The sequence below is a fragment of the Manacus vitellinus genome, unplaced genomic scaffold (assembly GCF_001715985.3).
Source record: "Manacus vitellinus isolate BGI_N305 unplaced genomic scaffold, ASM171598v3 scaffold_16_pilon, whole genome shotgun sequence".
NCBI lineage: Eukaryota > Metazoa > Chordata > Aves > Passeriformes > Pipridae > Manacus > Manacus vitellinus.
The window spans coordinates 13,956,736-13,979,714 of record NW_021939189.1 but is presented as its reverse complement, the minus strand read 5'-3'; the positions used below and the strand labels follow the sequence as shown (position 1 = coordinate 13,979,714).

Sequence of the window (22,979 nt, the reverse complement as noted above, 5' to 3'; positions counted from 1 at the left end):
ACCCATGGTTTGGAGAGAGTGCAGAGGCTAAAAAAGAGTAGGATTGCCTGGTTTGAGAGAGGAAGAAAAGCAGTGACTTGTAATTCCTCAACAATTTAAATTTCCTTTTTTTGAAGAATACTGGAAAAAATAGACTGCAAATGTCAGAAGATAATGAAGAAGTGATTCAGATTCAGCTGGAATAAACTATGTAAAACCAATCTCATTTCCTTCTCAGATTGCATAAGAGATGTTTTAATATGGCTTTTACTACTTTTGCATTTCACAGGTGAACTAAGGAATCAAGGACAACTAAAACTAGTGCTGAATACAGAGCATAGCTGATTAAAAAACAGCTAAGAGTTCATGATCAGCAGTGGGTGAATGTATTAACTGAGACTTTGCAGGCGTCTGTTTTGGGCATCATTCCACCTCTTAATTAGTGAGTTGGATGAAAAATGAAGACTACATTTACTAAATTCACAAAACAAATAACCCATAAGGATCTCCAAATGCAGTGCAAGCCTGGAATTCAAAATTGGCCTCACAAATTTCGAGATGGTAGAAGCAATGTGTTAAAAAAGTGAATACATTTTCGTACGTGGAACCTGTAAACTGAAAAATACAGGGTGAGGAATGACAAGCCAGCCAGCATTACCATAAAAAGGTATTGGGAAATTTTAGATCACCATGATTCAAACAGGTATCAGAGACTGGGTATTTGTTAGGGGAAAAAAGTAAATACCATACAGCAAAAAAATCACAATATTGTCAGAAAGATCCAGGAAATTTCTTTTTGCCATGGTGGTCAGGCCTTAGATGAGGTACCTGATCTAGTTAAAACACTGGAATTTCCTGGGGCTCTGAATGTACTGAAGAACATTCAGAGTAGTGCATAAGCTTTTCTACTAATATTTCAATCTGAGATAGATCCTGTTACATATCCACTATCAAAATATACCTATACAAGGGCACTATACACACCCATGTGAAAATTAACTCCAGTTATGTCTTATCTTTTCTAGGGACTCCTTATCATCTTAATCATGTAGTGGATTTCCAGCCTCTACAGACTTAAAAGAGAACAGATTCTTCTCTGTGTGCACTGTCTGTAAGACAAGAGTTAGCTACTTTAATTCCAATGATATTTAGATAAAGCATCAGGGAAACTTTTTAAGAGTAAGTATGTTTAAGTAATGGAAAACAAAAGCCAGTGTGGTCACACAGTCTCCTCCACCTCCAGACATCTTTAAGAACTACAAAAGCATGTCAGGGACAATACAGCTGATTCTTCATTTGGATTGTAATGACCTCTCATGACCACTTTTGACCTTCTCTATGACAGTTTTCAAATATTGTAGCTACAATGAAAACTGTATGTCAAGCACTACCATGCATTTATAGAAAACATAAAAAAACCACCAAAAAGGTTGAGAAATCCCATTACATTTCAAGTTAACAAATTATTTCAAACACTGGAAGATTTACCTGATAAGACCAAAATAAAGTACAAACTGTAACTTATCACATTAATTTAAGTTGAATTAAAATTGAATTGAAAGTTAACTTTATGATAATTTTCTATTATCCTGAACATAAAAACAAAAGAGATTTACCTATAAAAACATTTCCCCTGTATACTAAAAATGTACACTAAAAAACTTTAAGGAAAAAAAAATTGTGACAGAGGAAATAGTAGGAAGCTTATCAAAGGGATAAACAGAACTAAAAGTGCAAAGGTATAAAGAGAACTAAAAGTCATGTTAATAGAAAAAAATACGTATAAGTTTTTGGTTTTAAAACAGCTATATGTAAAAAATTGATATTAATGGTATTACATAGAAACAATTATAAATACACAGATATAAAAGGATTTTCCTCAATGAGAGAGAAACCAAACAATAGAAATTACACTCATTACCACAAAGCAAAACAGAATTTTATACAAAATTAACCCATTTTCCAATACAAAACATTAACTTAAGGAAAGAGTAATGTGGAAATTAATTTGCTTCAAAACTAATGTCAAGTTTAAGTTATTATACTTAGGCACAGCACATCCAGAGTTATTTGAACAATTGTAATAACACTAATACAATGTTTTACTGTCTAGACTGGCACTAATGTGAAGCCCATGATTAAGGTGAAGAGGTATGACTGCATTCTGGGAGAACATTCCTGAGAGCTCACCCGTGAGGTACAAATAGGTCTTTGTTTGCCACATCTGTGTTGCAGAGAACTGGTAAAGGCTGTGAGAACAATCCTTTCTCAATAGAGGAAGCACTGCCATGTGGTGCTGCCCATTCCCACTTCCCAAACTATGAGTTAAAAGACTAAAAACCAAGATGTCTAACTCCTATGCTAAGTTTTATCCTCTAGAAGAGAGAGAGTCTGGAAAATATCAGTTCAAAGCCAATAGTCTGCTTTGTAAAATTAAAAGAGGATTCCTCTTTGAAAAACTAAGCACAAATTAATTTCTTAGAACTATAAACATAATATATTAGTTATTTAAATCTTTATCAACAGACACTGAATGTAATCAAATGTTAATTATACTTTTAAACAGTCAAACTTCAAAACAGACTTTTAAACAATGAGCAGAATATTCTTAGTGTGGCTCATTAGAAATAACACGTAAGAAATTGTCACTCTAAAATGAAGATTTAGAGACACAAAAAGAAAGTTTTTCTAATTAAAAATCACATCATCAAAATGACAAAACAATACAACGTTACACACTAATTGTTACACCTAATTGTTAAATCAAACTCAGTATGTTCAGACCTGTAACAACTTCACTTTTACTCCAAACCTGAGCTACTTGCAGAAGTATCTCCTCTGAGTGGGTGTATGTAAGTACAAGGCAATCGGCAATCTGCAATCTGACCACACGGAACACAGAAAATTTATTCTGCAAACTGTGGAATACATTCCTCTTTATTACGTTTGGTAGCTTAAACTAAATTTTAGTTCAGCTTATTGCATTTGCTTTCAATCATCCCTGTACTTACCTGACAGCCTGGTAAGCCTGTATCTCTCCCATACAATGGAAATGGACCTCTGTCTGAGGTTTTTCCTATAAAAGAAAGACATTTGAAATGAGGTTATTTTTACAATCTGTTAGATATCTGCATCAGTTGTCCTTGTATATGCAACTGAGAAAATCCATTAGCATCACAGTAAATTTACAAACATTAAGTCTCATGAATAAAAGCAGGTTTTTATATATCTGTGTTTAACACACTCCAAGAGCACTACAGGAAGAGATTACATACTTACCTAATTAAATTCCTAAATAACCAGTCAGATACTATAAAATATGCCTATTCAGTATGTTTAAACAAAAAGGGTCCATTTTCATCTCCATGATCAATGAGCAACAGCACAGACACTTTTAGACATCTCTCCTTTCTACATGAAACCAACACTTAGCTGGTACCCACCTTAGGCCACAAATATACTGAGCAGTAAAATAAAACCACATGAAAAGTAAACAAAACCAATTCAGAACAAGGAAACTCACACCAAGAGCTGAATCATTCAGCTCTTGACACTCACCCCTAAATCCTTAGAAATCTTTTTGTCTCATGTACAGATCAGTACAAAAAATCAAACAATACAAGCGGTCAAGACAGTAAAATAGACCTTTCTCTTCTGCCATATATGCAATCTTTGCCTGTAGGTAGCACATACAGAACACTCCTGCAGAGTGGCTGACTTCTGATATTGCTGTCTGAGGTCACAAGACATTAGCAATGGATTTGTCAATCCAAAGAAAACTACTTAGTGCTTATTTGTTAGATATGCCACCAAAGTGGGATGTTTGGATATTAAAACTCACTGTGAAAGTTCTCCAGTAGAGCTTGGAAGTTTATCAACCAACACTTTTTAAAAAATCTTGAATACAAGCTTGCTGAACAAAGCCAAGCATCAGAGAGTGATCAAGTATATGCATAATAGAAAACACCAAATGCATGTGCCTGCCCTTATTATGACACAGGTAGAACTAAGAAACACCCTGTAACACCACTGAGAGCCTTATCCAAAGGTAAGCATTCATAAATCATGATATCTACCTATTTGTAAATGAATGCTATCTTACCCAACTAGGCATTCCCTTTTCTAAACAATGTGTGTGTTATCCAGTCCTCATAAGAAGAAAAAGTAGCCCTTCTTACACATTCCCATTTCAGTGATAAATAGCTCCACACTATTGCAATTGCACTTCTAGAACAGGACTTCCTTTGCTTTTTCCAATTTTCTCTCTTACCACCAAAAACTCCTAAATGCCATTCTGTAAGAGGAAAAACTAAAGTATGTTCACTGTTCATTTAAAAAGTGCATCTTATGTACAGGGAGGAAGAGGAAGTTTGAATCTCTTGGAACGACATCTCTGCAAGATTATCATCTTGATAACTACAGGTATTCTGGTCAAGAATAGTTGGCTTGAAAAATGGCAGCTCTGCTGTAACAAAGGGAGGAAAAAAGTTGACATTTTTCTGCTGAAGCAATTTGCCTCACAACTATCGAGCACCAAGCAAATAAAATACCTAGCGTGCAAAATTATAAGTAGTAGGATGAATCATGCTGTTCATATTAAACCAGACTCAGCATTTTCTTTCCAGAAAATGAGAATCTCATACCATATGATAAACAACTTTGACTGAACTGTGCAGTATTCCAGGCAGGCTTTAAAACAAATATTTGTACAAGAGTCAATTACAGAGGCTAGAAAAATTATGATTTAAATTATGGTTTGTGCAGCTAGCAAGAAATTGTTAGATATGAATGCATAAAATCATGTTATTTAAATGTTATAATTTTTAAGTTTGGCAGGTTCATACCAAAGGAAAAAAGCTTACCAGAATGTCTAATCTATAGTAAATTTGGTTCTAAGAAATGACTGAGAAAAGTCAAGGCTTCCTGATGCTGCACTGCCCAAGTATTTATCAAAAATTAGAGCTGGAGCAAATGAACATTTAGCCTGTGTTCAAATGGCCCAGTTTTTCAATGAAGGGATTGGAAAGCAGCCTGGGATCAAGTACAAGAGGGTGCCTTTCACGGACTCTCCCAAACACATCCCCAGTGCAAGCACTTAGACACGACTCTCAAACCTGCAGCAGTGTCACAATGTTAAAGGCACCTGTTTTAACCAAGAATCCACAGGCACACACTACAGCAACACACACTGAGCCCACACTCAGCTCCTGCCCCTGGTTCTCTCTGTGCTGTGGTCCCTGGTGCAGGACTGGACCCGTGCTGGCGACAGCAGAAGGGTGGGACAGGGCGGTGAGTGATCCCAGGCACCACTACAGCACATCTCCTGGACACCACTGAAGCCCCTGTGGCTTCACTGACAACCCATCCGAAAGATTTCCCAGCACTGTGCTGTCTGGCCACATCCCAGCACAATGGAAAAGTGAAAGAGGACAGACTCCAAACTGCCTGTTGTCATTTCAACACACTCCAGTCCAGGCACAATGCTATTCTCACCCTTAAAAGCCTTGTACGCAAATGTCACAGGTAATGTTCACTTATCAATAGAAAGAGAAAATACTCAGCAATACTCAGTGAGTGAGTCAAGTACTTGGAAGGTGGGTAATGGCAAGTTTGAGAAGATGACACTCAGTGGTTTAACAAACAGGTAGGTCCCACACATAGTCTCTGATCAGTGCATGGGCAGTCTCTGGCATCCAAAAAAGTTCAAACACATGGCCAAATATACCAAAGCAGAATCCCTTTGGTGTTTTTTAGCTTATGAAATACCTTTCTTAATTATTCAGACTCTATAGATGGACAGAAGAGCATAAAAACATAGAGGTTACTGTAAAAACTGGAATCCCAGTGCTTATGAGCACATAAACTTTAGAAAAACATGAGACTGAAAGTCAAAACAGACCCTGAAATGTCTTGCAGGTTTACCCCACAAGGTTTGCTGTTGAGTATTTCATACCCTCTCTCAATTTTTGCCTCAGTGCTCACTACACAGATGGCAGTAGTCTCTTTTTCATTAAAGCTGAAAATTCAGAAACATTAATGGGGATGTAAGGAAACTCATTATGGCACCTGACATTAATTGGAAGAAGGAAGAGGAGTTTGCAAAAACACTATTAAATGACAAAATCCTCACTGAATGCTTCCATTTGTGCAAGTTTGTGTAGACATGGCTATAAGGTAGTGTGCAGATATACCAGTTGGGAAGGTAAAGTAGATGCCCAGCTGAAATTTATTTCCTCACCAGATCTAATTTCATTTTCACACAATATTCATGAGAAGTAAAGGAACTTTGGCCACTTTTCCCAGCCTGAACACTTGCCATCAGACCTGTGCAGGAAGGCTTCCTACGCAAGGCTGGTGGGAATCATCAGCTCCCTGCTCACCTTTATCTCCCATCTCCTAACTCACATTTCAAAAGTTACAGGCTGTTATTTTAGGAGCAAAATCTATGCCTTGCTTACAAAGTAGCACCATGGTAAACTTTTCTTCAGGTTACATACTAGTGGCTTCATATACCAGATCTTTGTATTCAAACCAGATCTGGAACAAAGGAATGGGCATTTAAAAATAATTTAGTGGGCTATAGAGAAAAATCTTACATCTGCCACAGGTCAAGTCACAAGGCATTTGAATCTTTTAATAACTTGGAATTAGTGTGTTTTGTTGGTTTGGGTTGGGGTTTTTTTGAAGTTTCATGAGTTTTCATCAAAAAAACCTTCAACAACATAATTGCTACCTAACAGGCCTAATGTCCAAGGACTATGGAGTTAAAAGAAACCTAACCAGAAAATCCCACTAGGCATTCTGAACCACAGATATTTCCCAACTGTATAAATTTTAAACCTTGACGGATTCTTTACCAATTCAAACATTAATAGGCATTTAGTAAACCGTTATTTTTCTCTTGCAATCACTTATCTAAATGTGATACGCTCACAACTTCACATAGATTTTGAATACCACACAAGGAATTGTCTTCCATAATATCTCTATGTGTATAACAGCTGTGCAGCCTAAATACTCCTAACACAGAACAAACTGAAACAGCAAGATGCAAAGTGAGAGTGAGCTGAAAACAGCCCTACATTAGCTCAGCTGAGGACTACTTCAGTGAATGTGCTATAAATGCCTGCCAGTAGTAAACCAGCCCTTTCCCACTGCTTCTAGATAATGCTTGGCTTCGGAGAAGATGACAGAACTCTCCAAAAAATTACTTCAATTCCCACAGAGTTAACCCTTTGCAGACTGAAGATCTTTCTGTGCATTGCTAAGACTTTGTTTGGGTGGCAATATGGAAAGTGAGAGTGTTTCTGACCGAGGCCATGTCTGTCCCCCACATGAAGGCACAGTGACCACAGCTGGCAGCTGCTCTGTTTGTCACACATGAAGTATGGCTGCCCTACTTGCACGGAGAACCTGCTTTCAGTGAATCCTGAAGCATGTTTTTACAGTTCCTAATCATCATTTCATCGCTGACAACACTGTTAACCATATAGACAATCTACCCAAAAGTCAGTTTATAACAAAACATTGTTGACATCTTTAAGATTTTTTTCTTTTAAAGTTATTAAATTGGCATTGGTAATTTGACTAGAAATCAATTTTTATACTGCTTTCTCCTCCTCCACATCCAGCAAAGTGTGTGTCTTTGTTATTCACAGAATTAATACATCCAAATAATTTTTCATATGCAGATCCAATATAACAAGGAAGAAGCTGCACAAGCTACACTGACAGGCACAAACAAATGATGCAAGAAAAACATGCAAAGTAAACATTTTTCTACTAATCAATATCACTTTCCAACTTATCATGAAGTAGAAAGTACACAAAGTTTATAGAATAAGATCCTTACCGGTCCATTCTTTATTTTTTAAAATTCTGTCGGTGTTAAAAATTTTAATTCAGCAAATATTCAGCACAGTGTAATAAAATTATGTTTTAATCAAACAGAAAACTAGCCCTGCTCTTAGGATTTTGTGTGTTGCTTTCTTCTTTGAGGCAAGACTGACTGACACATGCAGCCATAAAAATTTTTACAATATATCCAGATATTTCCCACAGCACCAGAGGAATAATTTTTTCCTTTTCTATTGCTATAATAAGCCTACTCATTAATAGAGGTTGTCACAGTTTTAAGTCTCTGTCTTATACCTACAATGTCTCCTCTAACATTTTAAAGATGTATAATGCACACATGTATATATTGTGAATACACATAAAAACACTACACGTATTTTTCCATACAATACTTGCGACCAAAACTCCTGGAAATGAAACAGAGATCTGAAGCAACACAATTTGAAGAAATGGCTTAAAACCCCTGACCTCCCATTCTCTCCAGGACAATGTTTGAGTACCCCTGGCTGACGTGTGCCAGGCACGCTGCTGGCTGCACTGGGCATGTTTGACAAGGCAGTGCCAACCAGTGCAGCTGCTGGACTTGCAGCACCCTCCTCCTCTTCATCCCCAGCCAAATTACTCACTCAGCTATGAACAATGAAGCAGCAACACAGGAAAACGCCAAGTGCAAGTGAGATTAGTGATAAACTCCAGGATCCCTACAGAGGTCGGTGATTAGCAGGTCCCCAGTTGTAATCACTTCCCTCACCCAGCCTTTATCTCATCACACGCTCCATCTTAGCTCGGGCTCCTCCTGACTGCCAGCAGCTTCCCAATCAATAGCCCTCCCAGCCCTGCAAACTCATCCACACTCTTCTACCCTTTAAGAAAGCAGCCAAATCTACATAACAGGGATTGCCTGCAAACTTGTAACACACGTTTTTAACATGAAGTTTACTAAGTAGTTCAAACATCGTAAAATCACCGTTATTGGAAAACGTTGTAATAAAGTAACAGAAGAAAAACTACAAAGGCACTTAAGCAGGAATGCCATGCCCAAGTGGTGCTCAGCAGGGCAGTCCATACAGCTGAGCATAAGAACGTTGATCCATGTGTTCTTGAAGAATGGGTAAGGAAATGGTATGTACAGACTGTGACTAGTGAAAAAAATACATTATGTTAGATTATTTTCCCCCCCATACTGTGACATCTTCTAACACCAGTTTTCCCAGACAGCAGAAGTAAGTGTTTTAGCAAAGCATGGTTTTAACAGTACAGATTTGCCCCCTCCTCCTTTTTTTGGCCACGATTTTGAAAGACTGTGATCCTACAGAAATAATAATGGGCAAGAAGTAAAAGTTTGATTTTGAATGAGATTTATGAGATTTAACAGTCCAGTCTCAGGTCTGCCAGAAATCTCCTAGGACTCTCCATACCATAAATTCTCATTTGTAAGACAGCATTATACTTCTGCTATCTAGTCCTATTATTTATTTGGAGCAAGAACTGTTTTTCACATCAAAATGATTCAAAAGGTGAAAATTGTGAAGCTGGAATTACATGGAATCTACCCCCCATTATAAATTTTGCAATCTAGAAACAATATTTCAGACAGGAAACACTGAATTATTGCTTTCGTTAACATTTGGACAAGATCATCTGCAAAAAATTTCTTTATTGTGTTTTCCAAAGATTAGAAAAGTTCAGAAGTTTTTATACTTACAGTTGTGTAGGCATCTGCAGATGTCTTTCTCTGTTAGAATTCTACTGATTGAACCAACCAGGCAACAAATCTCAGAGTACATTTATAAAGATGTTAAACACAGAAGTCGAGGGATTTCTCACAACTTCTTTAACACAATATTTTAAAAAGAAATAATGTCAACGTGTGAAGTGGTATTAAAGAACCTGCTTCCCAAAGAGATGTCTTTGACACTTCCATTCCATTGATTTGTAAGTACTTCTAAGAAAAGATGGAGTATTTTGTCAGATTGCAGAGCACTGCACAGATCTTGTGCTATAAAAACAATTTATTAATGCTCTCATGTACTTCAAATATACAGGAGATAAGGGTGGACTAAATTCCACATTATATTTGGATTGACCCTATGAACTTGTAATTTATATGCTCATGTCAAACTAAGAACATTTCTATTCCAACAGAGGCTGAGCCATGAAGGCTCCTTGCTCAGTACTATTCCTGTCCCTCCACTTAGCAGGCTCACACTGTGCTAAATAACAAACCAAATGTTTGCAAGGCTAAAAGGGACTGAAGGCTCTGGCAGGAAGAATGCACATCAGTAACTGAGGGCAAGGGGAAGAGGGAGTACAAACCTGAAGAAAGAACTTTCTTCTCCTCCCTCGAGCATATGTGGGCAAGTATCTGCGAACCAAATAATCCCTGAATAGCTGTTCCATGGATTTAGTTTCAAATTCTCCACTACTGTGTCTACCCCAGGCTAACCTTACCATAAATAATGTTAATGCTCTATTAACCCATTAATGTGTGTTATGCACAGAGAGAACACCCAGTGTGAGAACAGACTAAAAATATACTAAAAATGGGGGAAATCAGGGATATCAAATATCCAGAAGACAATAACCAAATTGAGTTTGCATTTGAATACACACACGTTCCCCACTGGTGACAAGAAGGCATTTGTCATATACATTTACTCACCTCACCCATCTATCCCATGTTTTTCTAGAATATTCAAGTGTCTTCACTTTGTCTGTTAAAGTATTTCTCCCTTTGCCACCTTCCTCACCTCATTCCCAAGGGTTTTAGTTAAAATTCTCAAGCAACTAACAAAGTTGCTACTTACAGCTAACATGAAAAGCATCCCTTGCTCTCCTGGTGTGGAAGTCGTCCCAGATCTAAGGACAAAAATTACTCAGCTTCTGTCAGTGACTTTGAACATCAAGTACATTCTTAAGTCTAAAGTCAAGAGGATTTTATAATTGGAAATGAATAGAGAATCCACACTTTACAACAAAATGCTACACCTGTTTCCAATTAAAAGATTATTTTGGTGATGCTACTTACTACAGATTGCTACATTACTCCATATATATATATAAAAAATATATAAATATATATATATATAAATTCTGTAGGTATCTGCAGCTTCTCTCACCATCCAAGATCTATTAATTTTCATTAGACTTGAAAAGTCAGCTTGTCAACAAAGAAAGATTCCTCCCTTGCCTATTCTCTGTACGAACACAGGCACAAACACAGCAAACATTTATAACCATCTTCCATAAGGCAACTGGCAAACATATACAATAGTCCTCTGTCATACAACACTTCTGACAGCTCTTATTTGGATGACTTGCACAATTCCCTGAAACTTCACCCTTCACAGGCAACACGGCCATCCCAATCACACAGGTAGAAGTTTGTGAATCAGGAATTCCCAAACTGTGGGCTCCAGACTAGGAGAAGAAAAAAAAAAACAACAAGGAAAACCAAACCTCAACCACTCATTAGATGCTAAAACAGATTTTGAAAGAAAACAAAACAGTATGTTACGTGTTTTCCCAGTATTACTTCTTCAAGACACAATTTCTGCAGGCACCACAGAATAATCCAGTTACCTGTTAAAACAGGAGGGGAAATCCTCACCAGACAGAGCCTGAAAGGAGCCACCTCCTGTTCGGGGGCTGCAAACTCCTAACTATTCACATGCACTGTATGTAGGCACACAGAGCCAAAAGAAGGTGAAACAGATAGCCTAGATAAATACAAAGCACCTAAAATGCTAAGAGCTTAAAATAGGAGTTCTTATTTCAGTACTTACAGTAAGGGACTTCAAAATGTCCAGCAATTGAAAGCAATCTGCCCAAACCCTGAGGAGAACTGCACAGAGAACATCACTGTGCTGCACAAAGGGAAACTGGAGCTACACAGAGAATGAACTTTTAACTACCCATTAAAAAAAAACAACAAAACCACTCAAAAAATACAGATCTTCCTAAACCATTCCATCATCTGTAGGCACCCCACGTCCCCATGCATTTATGAAAACACTGATACCTCACTGCCAAAGCATCTCAAGGGTAAATACTGGGGGGGTTAAGTCATATACAAAACAGAACAACAACAAAACAATAGTTGCAAAGGAAAACCTGTTTGCTGTTTATTTTGGGAGGTGAGACAAGGAGCACCCTTGATAGAGGAAAAAAAAAGTATAAGAAATAATAACAGTCATGGGAACGTGACTGAAGAAACATTAACAATAATAACCTGAGTCCAGACATAGTCAAGGTGAACATAAGTCTCAGATTTAAAAGCACCATGGAACATAGTGTGCTGTTCAATGAACTAAAGAATAAAACTTCATATATCAATAAATACTACCTCTCTGCTTGGCTACCCATGCTTTCCAAAGGCTTTAAATGACCTAGAGTAGATAAGGAAAACACTTTTCCCCTGCATGTTAAGAACAAAAGGAATACTCTTGGCAATATTGGTAATTATTTTATAAAAATGATAACATGAATAAGAATGATGAAATATTTTCTATTTCAACAGCAAGGAGGATGTAAAAGCAATTGCTAACATTCTGCACTTCTGTATCAGCAGGTCTAGATAATCTGACTCCAAAAGGATTAAAAATAATTTTTAAAAATATATATAAAGGAGTTCTCTCAGATATTAAGACAGGTTTTTACTTAGTCTTAGAATACTCATTAAATGCAAGATCTCATTGTACATTTTGTACAATATTTAAAATAAGCAAATAGGATTATCCAAACAATTTATTCCTCTGATGGCAAATCATAAATAATGAAATCACCAAAATGGAATTTTATTAATAAAGGATTAGACAGGTTAATGGTAATGTTCTGCAACCTGAATTTGTGGGAAAGATGTCTTTTTACACTGTGAGCTGGCAGAGTACACTATCAGTGTAGCTGATTTTTGTAAACTATGTGCATTGATACAATAAACTATTTGACAAAAAAGGATACATTTTAGAAGAATAGCTTAAAGCAATAACCTAATCACTCATTAAAACAGTGATGCATTAAGGGAGTAAAACATAGGCACCAGACAAGGTTTCAAATGCAACTGTAAACAGAGGGACATCACTGAATATTTTTCAGTGACATCAACATGACTCAAACCTTGCCCCTACATTTAGTCTTGTCTTTTTTTTTATTTCTTCCTCAAAGCTTAATCTAAATGTGTTACTGGAATTTCAGAGTTGGTTGGCAGATTGAAACAACTGAAGACAGGTCACTGTCCAGAGCACTCTGAGCTGCAGGGAAGGAATGAAGGTGCCTCTAACTCAGCCGAGTGCAGGTGGGACAAGGCCCTACAGCCTGTCCCAGGATTTATCCTGAGGAGAAGGGTGGCAGCTACAGAAGCTTTCCGTGTTGTCCCATTATCCCAGCCTTCCCTGTTGGCCTCCCTCAGCAGCTCTGGAAAAAGCTCACCAGCCCTGGCAAATCCCAGAGGAATCTCCCCAGGCATTGAATGAAAAGCCCAAATGTCTGCCTTGGTGTTTGGAATATGTGGTTATGCACCTCAAAGTATTGCAAAGTGTAAATCTTCCTTCTAAGCCTAAACAGTATTAAAGAGTGAAGGTAAAACCACATGGGTTTTGTATCTCTTTATCTATTTTACCTGCTTGCACTCCAACTCCCTGACTACAGAACAGGTACTGTGGAGCTTGCATATTATTAAAGTAGCCTTTTATACACAAACTAGGATTAATTTCAAAGACACTTTCCCATTTCATACCTAGCTGTTATCTTTGCTCTAAGCTTTCAACTACACATTACTCCTTGATATCAAACAGTCATAAACACTTATAAAACACATTTTTCTTGATCCTGCTCTGAGTAACTCATCTGAGTCTCAGCATATCAAGCACATATTTTACTTCACATGCAGTTCTTTTCAACTTAAATTTATGTTTTTATCAATCTCCTCACATCTAATTTTGCTATTACCAACTATACAGTTTATATGGAACCTGTCCTGCTTCATGTCTTTATCAGCCTGGAGCAGAAGACAGAGATTGCAAAAGACCCCACTCTGGGCTAGGCAGGTGGTGTATTTGAAGGCAGGACCACTACTCAGAGGAATGGGGACAATCTAGAGGATTGGGCCAACAGGAACCTCATCATATTCCACCACAACAAATACAAAGCCCTGCACGTGGCACAGAGCAGCCCCTTGGACCAGTGCAGGTTGGGGTGGGAGGAGAAGGAGTGGACGGCACGGGGAGGTGAGTGACTATCCACCTCTGCCCTGCACACATCACAGGACAGCTAAAATATTGCACCCAATTTTGGAACCCCCAGTTAAAAAGAAAAGAAACAAAACCCAGAAAAATAACAACTCATAAACAACACACAAACAAAACTAAGCTGGAGAGCAACAGAGTTAACAGAACGAATGCCACTGCTTCCAGGGGATGTGAAGGAGGTCTCACAAAGATCCCTTCTTTTAACTGGTATCACATCCATTCCAGAATCCTGGATTCTGAGATCCTGCAACTGGCAATTTTCCCTCCAGCTTCCTTTCACTCAAGTCAAATCACTTCCAATTTTTTCAACTTCCTTTTGCAATGACTTTGTGTGTCTATTTTTCTGTATTGGCTTTTATTTTCATCTTACATTTGGATCTCATACATTGGCCCAACATCAAAATTTAGTGAAACAAATATAAGCTTTCCAATTCAACCAAATTAAGTCTTTTAATTATTCTTCACATCCTGGCTCTGCAAAAATGCTCATGCATTTAAAAAATCCCCCACAATGATCCATACCATCTTTCCATGAGAGCACTCTCACTTGGTCTCTGTGGTGAGTTTTAGGATTTTCTCTATGCTGTATGAAATAGTAAATGATACTGAATGATGACCAAAACTATCCTGCTTTGAGCAAACCATTTGAAGAAAAGTAATAAAAAGGATTAAGACTGATATTGAAATATCCGAGTCTCTCCATTTTTAGATTAAAAATTGCACAGTAAAGTAAAACATGGAATCATTGTAGGAGTTCCATGCTACAGCTGTATCTTGAAACTTTCACTACTTCTATGTTAATTTAATTCTCACATATATTCTAATTAAAAACCAAAGTAGTACTGAGGTCATTTAAATTGCTGCACTTTTGCTTCTAGGGTTATATTCACAAAGTCTATTTTAAGAACTGCTTTGGAAGCAACTGATGTTTTATGCAGCGAACTGCTATTTTCCCAGATGAATAGAATATCCATTCTTTGGCTCACAGTTTCCATGACACTAAAAACAAAACATTCATCGGCAGCAGCTCAGTGTTTGATGGTAAATGCAGCTGCAGCTCACAACAGCTCACAGTGTACCTCAGCCCGCCCCAGCTGAACACAGGCACTGTATTTCCCCAACGCAATTTCATTGTTTTACAGACAAGCCCTTTCTTGCCAAACTCAAACATTTCAAATCCTGCTGCTGTTCTGTCTTGAAATGAAAAGTTATTCAATTCTGCAAGTAATGATACCAATGCAAAGCCTTCCAGATTACCGAACAAAGTACGTAACCAGAAAGAAGACTTTGGTAACAGTAGCATTTGCCCTCACGGTTATAATGAAATTTTTGGCCAAAGAATTTTAAAATTTGCTCCCTGTTACAATTCCAACTCACTTCCTTCAAGTGAATTTTTGAGAAAAAATTACAGGGACTATTTTAAAACTGGTGAACGGAGTTCACGGCAGTCCAGAGACACCAAGTGCACTGAGATTTCAGTGCGTTTCCCTCCCCAAAAGGAGCATTAAAGTGCACATCTCTCTTGAGAACAAAGATATAATGAGAGGCAGTCTTCTCTTTTAGGGTAAGATGCAAGAATCCTGTTTAGCAATAATTAAATCCTGTCCATATCAGTTAATTTTTCATTTGTTTGAGATTTAGTGTAAGTATGTGGTCACTCACCTTTTCACACTGGTCAGCACCCCACAGTTACACACACCTTAGACTTAACCACATTGGTCTGATCCTAAAAGCTCCACTGAGAACAGGACCTAATCAATACTCCACATTTATTAGAAGTCAGTTTAGGCACAAATTCAGTAAAGCAACTAATCACATGTGCACTTACAAGTATACAAATGGACTAAGTTCAGCAGGGATTGTATGAACTGTACACTCAGGAGACTGTTGATGGACTGCAGACTGATTACAGAAAAATCGACAAAAGAGGACACACTATTTCAGTAGTAGTTTCTAAAAAATTCCACCAAAATTTCTGAAAATATTGAAAATGTAGTAAGTCAATAATAACAAATTTGCAGCTTAAGGGACTCGCTATTTTAAGCTAGAAATTAATTTCTTTAAACTACCCAGACTGAAATTAATGTCTGGTTTTGCCACAAAACACAACAATAACACAAACTACAGTAATACACCCTCCCTAAGGGAAGAGAAGCACAGTCCCGGCTCGCAGCGTGCCGTGTTTGAGGCCAAGAAAGGAGCCAAACACTGCCGTTTCACGGTGACAATGAGTGGCGGGGCGGAGGGAGCCGCTGCACATCGCGGTGCCCCCCCGAGCGCTCCCGCCGTGCCCGGAGCGCCCCCTCCCGCCCGCCGGGGCTCCTGCAGCGGAGCCGCCCCGGCCCGGGCACGGGCACGGGCACGGACACGGGTGTGGACACGCGTGTCACAGCGCCACGAAACGGGAATGCACCCACACTCCCAACCAAGTTTTCCTTTAAAGCGCAGCTCCGTAAAGAAAAGTATTAATCCAAAGACCGCGGTAATGTTTATTAATAAATCATTAAAACAAAAATTAAATCATTGCTCTTTATACCCAAAGCATTGACTTCAACTTGAGATTCAGCAGGCCCTTCAGGATCAAAGGGTGTTACAGCAGCTTACTGTCAGGGGCCAGTGGAATCCACTTTCAAGCATTACTCTTAATAAATTTCTATTGATGGCCTTTCTACTGACAATCTACTGGACTTTTATCACATCCTTGCACTAAGCCATTAACAAGACTGGATCACCAGTGCACTCCCCCCAGACCATTACAGATTACAAGATCAGAAAAAAAGTGAAGCCTGCTTTTGCAGTTTTTCCAGGACCTGAATACAACACACACACACACACACACACACACACACACACACAGAGTGCAGCATTTTTACTGCCAACACAGCACTTACACCTTCACAGAACTCTGCTAACTGCAGCATCATCTGTGTTGCGGGTACTCATCACTGTAACCCAGGGAGAACATGCATGTCCTACTGCAAATACAGTCCTGCAGAAGTTCCTCAGTGGGTCAGTAAACACTGATACAGGACACAAACGTTATCTTAAAAATTTCAGTTTTATTAAGTGTTTGCTGAGGGTTTGACTCTTATTTTCCTTCTGAAGCCTAAAAGGAGACAAGAAGTCCAGAAGCGGGCAGAAATAATCAACTCCCCTTACAGTTCCTGGAAAGAATTTTCTTATCTACAGATTTAAATTCTTCAAGTTTATTGCAACACTGGTGGACATTTCCCTATCCTAGCATTTCCCAAAGAGCAGACAATAAATTAAAGATCCACCAGCTGACTGGCACATTAGACAGGATATTGGTGTTCCTATATTTCAAATATAGAGCCAGTTTTATTAAAAATGTTAAGGATTAATCCTGTGTTTTCCCAAGACTGCATTTTTGCAACTGTAGTGGCAGTAGCAAATAAGGGACTTCATGGTAAGAACACAAGCAGCAATGTCCTTAAGGCCACAGTAAATTCCCACCTGGCTGTGATTATCACTCATACCTCCGGTATGCAGGGAGAAGATGAATAAACCCAGAGAAGCTTTTTCAAGTATAATTTGCAGCATGAAAACCTAAAAGAAACCCCACATCTTAAGCTAACACAGACCCTTCATAGGTCAATAGTTAGTGATCCTTTTTATTACACCCTTCTCAAAAGCAGATGCTTTATAGCTGTTTACTTTCTGAAACTTTGAAAGATGCTAAATTGGGATGTCAACCTATTTAAAGTCAGCAATAGAGGAGGAAGACTGGACAGACAGATAGTATCTATTATAATCACAACCAGTATGCCTCTTCCCCAACCATGAACCATGCCTTGTCCATCTGCTCAGGTACTTACCTTAAGAGATAATTAAAAAAAATTAATAAATTCATATCCATGTGAGAGCAGTTCAAAGAAAAAAAAAAATTACGGTAGCTTTTTGGATACAGAAGGTCAAGATTTCCAGAGTCTCAAAAAAAAAAAAAAAGGTGTTTTAAAAACATCTCCAAAACTGATATCTAAAAGATGTCTGCTTTGCTCAATTTTACTTGAAGTATAACTCAATCACAAGTGCACAGGAATGCTGAAGCCATCTCATGTAGCTGTATTCGAAATCCTAAATATGGATTTATGACCCTGATCCTTCAAACAGCTACATACGTGCTTAACGGGATTATGTGCTTAAAGTCTCTTAGATGCAGAAGTATTCGTAAAATTAGGACTTACCTTGGGCACGCAGATCAGTAGGACACATTAGATTTATACTGACTTTTGTTACACTTTTCAGACATTCGGACATTTCCCATTACATCAGGCAAACACTGCAGCAAAACTATTTCAGCAGTATTTTCCTTCCATATATCACAAAAAGCTTATAAGGATTACTGTTTTCCTACAAGAAAACAGGGTACTATGGGAGCATTACCAAAGCACCAGAATGCTAATTAAGTGGTCACTTTGCTTATGACAAAAACAACCATTAAGTAAAAATCAGAGATTTGTTATAAATAGCTTTTTTTCACACTATCCTAGAACACTGTGTATTTCTAGAACTGGAGCTATACTGAAACATTCTGAAAAGTGAAGCCACTTTAGATATTATTTCGAAAATCTTGTGTATGTATAAGTAACAACACTTTACCTATGCACATTTTAGTATATCCAAAATAGTTCAGCCACACATATACACAGTTTCACTGAGATTTTTCTTCCCTGAATAAGACCCATTCTTTGTTTACTACTTTTTAATTCTTTTTTTAAAAGTCTTTTTTTTCCAATTACAGGCAGGAAATAAAAAGATATGCAACTCTTTTATGTAAAGTAAATCCATCTGGATGTTTGCTGCATCCTATATTATAAACTTGTGATCCCCAACCAGAATGAGTTATAGTGAAGCTGCAGGCAAAATTGTCTCCATATACCACAATCCATTATCCCTGTCAAGTTAATGTTCCATGTTGAGCCATATGGCGTGGGTACACACTCAACAAAGGAAATTCCTTAAACTTGTTATAATCAGCACTTACAGTCATCCAAAAAAACTGACATAAACAGCTTTATTGTGTTTTGTGCATTTCAGTTGATATCCATGACAAAAAGAGGAAGCTTCAGGGGGGAAAAAGAAAAAAATAGGGAGGGGGCAGAAAAGTTGCAATAATAAAAAGGGAGGGGGGAGACAGAGACTGTACATTTCATAATTACACAACATTTTCCTTAGCAAGTGATTTTCAATTACAATAAAGCTCAAGCCTCCTGACACAGATACAGTGTGCCAGATTAACAAGAGACAGAAAAACCCCAAAAAACCCTACATCAATATCTCATTTTCAATGCAAATAAGACATCCTATGGTTTCAAAGTGCCTGACTCATGTAAAAGATTATCAATTGAAAAAAAAAAAAAGTGAATAATTTTTAGTTTTTCTGACTTTGGAAAGAAGGTTTGCCTTTAGTAGTTATATAATTATCAAGAATTTAACAATCCATCATTAGCAATACGGTAATTTAAGTAAATATCTTTCTGTGCATTAAGTGCAGGTCACAGATGAATTAAGGACTCCCAGAAGCCTCTGGTACCTGGCACAACCCATCACATCAAGCCTAAGTCAAGGTACAAGTAGAGCAGAACTTCATTCCGGCCCCCGCAGTGACAACAATAAAACGCTGAGAAAACACACTATCAAATACTGAACTCAGCATCAATTTCTGTTAATTACAGCCTTGTCAGCAACGTGATTATTCAAACAGCTCATGCAAATGTTAATGAGTCCTTATTTGCATATTTATTTTTTCCTTTGTTGAAATGTCATTGATTATTACATTCTACAATGATGAATGCTGCTGATGATGTGCTCTGATATGTAATTAGTCATTAAGTGGAATGAATAGATCAATTATGAAAAAGGAGTGAGATTAAGAAATATCAAACAAGACCGCCCAATGTAACCATAGAATTTTTTTTAAAGGAACTAAAATAATTTCTTGGCATTTAAAGTGCAACATCAGTAGTTTTCAATAAATAAACTACTACTTTCCTGAGGTTAAATAAGATCTTCCACATGCACTGCTACTTGGGTAATCTAATTACAATAGCAGAGCGCTTTTGTGAGATCAGTAAGAAATCTGCAGTGACACGGAGGTTTTGGGGATCTGTTGTTGTATCCTGTCCCTCCTCCAGGTTTTTTAAAAAATTATAATGTCCCGAAGCTGCTGCTGAGCACCCCCCAGCCCATCTGATCTCTGAGCAGAGCTGAGAACAGCTCTTGCTGCACTTGCAGCAGCCCCACTTTGTTCTCAAGGCGCTGCCTTTTGCGACTGCCTGCTCCGAGTCCCCAGCCAGCGCTCGCTGCCTGCGGATGAAGGGGAAATGGGAGAGAAGAGGAAGGAAGGGAAAAAAAAAAAAACCCTAACAAAAAAAACACATTACTGCAGACCAGATGGGAACATTCCACATGACCAAACCAATCAATCACCTCGGTGGGGCGCAGGTGCAACACAGCCGTGTAGCAACACACCATTTCACAGTCTATCGGGCACAAACACATGGTCACCAATCAATGGCACCCCCAGGACCTGGGGGGGAGGCTCTCTCGAGCCTTACTGGTCCATGCCTGATGACTTCATAATCACACATCATTTCATTCACTGGAGGATACAAACCAGCATTCTAATAACCTTCCCCCGAAACCGGTCATGTTGTGCATATTAATAGAGTGCCGGGTAGAGCCGAACCACCGGCTCCGCGCGGCAATTCGAGCAGAGCCTGCGAGAAGGAAACAACCTGAAGCGAAGAACTTCTGCCCGAGGAAGGAGCCGGCTCAGCCCCTGACCAATGGCAACATTATTCACTTGGCCAAAATAAACTGTGCCCGACGCTCGCACCTTTCACCGAGCAAGCCCCGAACAATAGCGAGCAAGAAAGAGAAAGGACAAAGCGGGACGAGAAATCGATGAAAGAACGCGCTGCTGGACCCGGTGACATGCGAGACAAAATTCTGAAACAAACAGCAACGCCGGTAACAAAGGGAAAAAAAAAAGTTAAAAACTATTAAAAAAAAAAAACAAACTATCAATGTGCTTACCAATGTTCTCAGGGAAAGAAATAATTTTATTTCTTTTAGAGCGAGTCTTGCAGACAGTTTTAAAACAAGCAGATAAAAAAAATTACGCAACGCGACACGATCCCAACACACCAAGACTTGGATCAGAGCCGTTGCTGCTTTTGCCTACAGTTTGCAAAAAAAGGTCAATTACAAACGTTAATTTATGTTTGTGTTATTGATGACTCAGGAGTATAATAAACATTGTGGACATAAGGATATGGAGACATTTTGGCCAGAGCACATCATACTATACTGTTAAGTATTTGCACTGTTAAAAAGATATTCAGGAAACAAATGTGACAAGGAGAGCAGCATCTCTTGGAATTACATTATGCCTTGGGGCCAGAAGTCAAATGAGTTGCAACTGAAACGTAAAAGACTAAAACTACTAATAGACACTTTTAATGTTTAGAATGTTGTAAGTGCCCAGGTAGGCAGGACTCCACCATTTGGTTATCAGGGCAGAGAGCTTAGTTTCATTTACATTTTTCTTAAATTGATTATATGAACAGACATCTCTGAATTTTACAGTTAAAAATTAGGCAAATGTAGCATCTACTGAACCACCTCACCTTTGCTTTTGGGTATGAATTGCTGAGAATTTGGAGAAATAAGTACAGTAGGCATGACAAGGGAACAGTTGTTAGGTGCACTCCAGAGCACTACATGTTGCTTTAAGTCAATGGCAATTCCTCCTTCCCCACACCGGAGGCTACACAAAGGAACTACAGGATAGTCTATTTTATTAATACAGGGAGGGGGAAAAATAATGTCAGAAGCAAAAAGCACACATTTTTATAGTTAGCATCCAGATAATTTGGTGACTTGCACTGCCGCAGGCCCTTTTATCTTCTTTCCTTGACCCTCTCTTCCCTATCTCAAAGACCTCAGAAAAATGCACAAAAACATTTACATTTTACTAACAATTCAGAGTCTGGGTACAATTCACAGAATCACAGGAGCAAATCTGAGTCCTGTAATCCAAAAACTACACACAATAAAAAGGTGGCAGATTCGGTGTTATTAGACAGAAGAGCACGGAAGGGTTAAAGAACAAACATGAGTAATATCAAAGGAATATTCACATCCTTTTGCAGAATTATGTTGACCAGCAGCAGATGAGGAAGTGTTCTCCTCCACTAGAATACAAAAATCATTAATCAATAAATCATTAAATTAAGGGCCTGATGACTGGTTCTGTTCTGGGCACTTAGAGAATGCTAATTACTGCAGGGTTTGGGGAATCTATAGTGTTAAAATCAGAATATCTCCTTTAATAAGATCCGTTTTTTAGATTAAATTCAGCTTCTTTTATTTTGAAAGCTCTTGAAAAGAAATGAAAAATGTCATATAATGAATTAAGTACTAATATTCATCCCACTTCATATGCAACACAGGGCAAGTTGATGGCTACGCTACAGACTTGACATCTCTTAAGAGCCAAAAAACTAACAGCTTGTGACATCCCCAATGGAAAGTGCTGGGAGGAGTTTGACAAAGGATCTCATCCAAAATGAGAAGGTGTCAGTAAAGCTCCCCCTTACCCGGAAATATGAAGCAAGATGGAGAACTAGGAGACAGTCAGCCCAGATCCCCAGGTCAGTCTGAGCATCTCAAGTCCCTTCCCTGAGCTGAAATTTTGCATGAGGGAAGCCAAGGACACGGGTGACTGGGGTAGGTGGCACAAACCAGACGTTAAACCTCTTCTGACAAACCTGAGCCTCTCAGAGACCAAGGCGGGAAAGCAGAGGGGCTTTGTTTGTGCCATATTTACACCTTAAAAATGTTTAGCTCAACACATGGAAACCAGAGCACAAA

At 38.4% G+C, this 22,979-nt stretch overlaps 1 protein-coding gene across 10 annotated transcripts in view; it reads right to left on the bottom strand.

Moving 5' to 3' along the window:
• The window catches only part of TCF12 (transcription factor 12), a 163,431-nt gene that overhangs the window by 68,383 nt on the left and 72,069 nt on the right, over positions 1-22,979 (bottom strand). For all 10 annotated transcript variants that reach the window (XM_018069793.2, XM_029958706.1, XM_029958709.1 and 7 more), the window contains one exon: positions 2,991-3,055. In XM_018069793.2, coding sequence (XP_017925282.1) covers positions 2,991-3,055 — 65 coding nt within the window. The remainder of the gene's footprint in view (positions 1-2,990; positions 3,056-22,979) is intronic.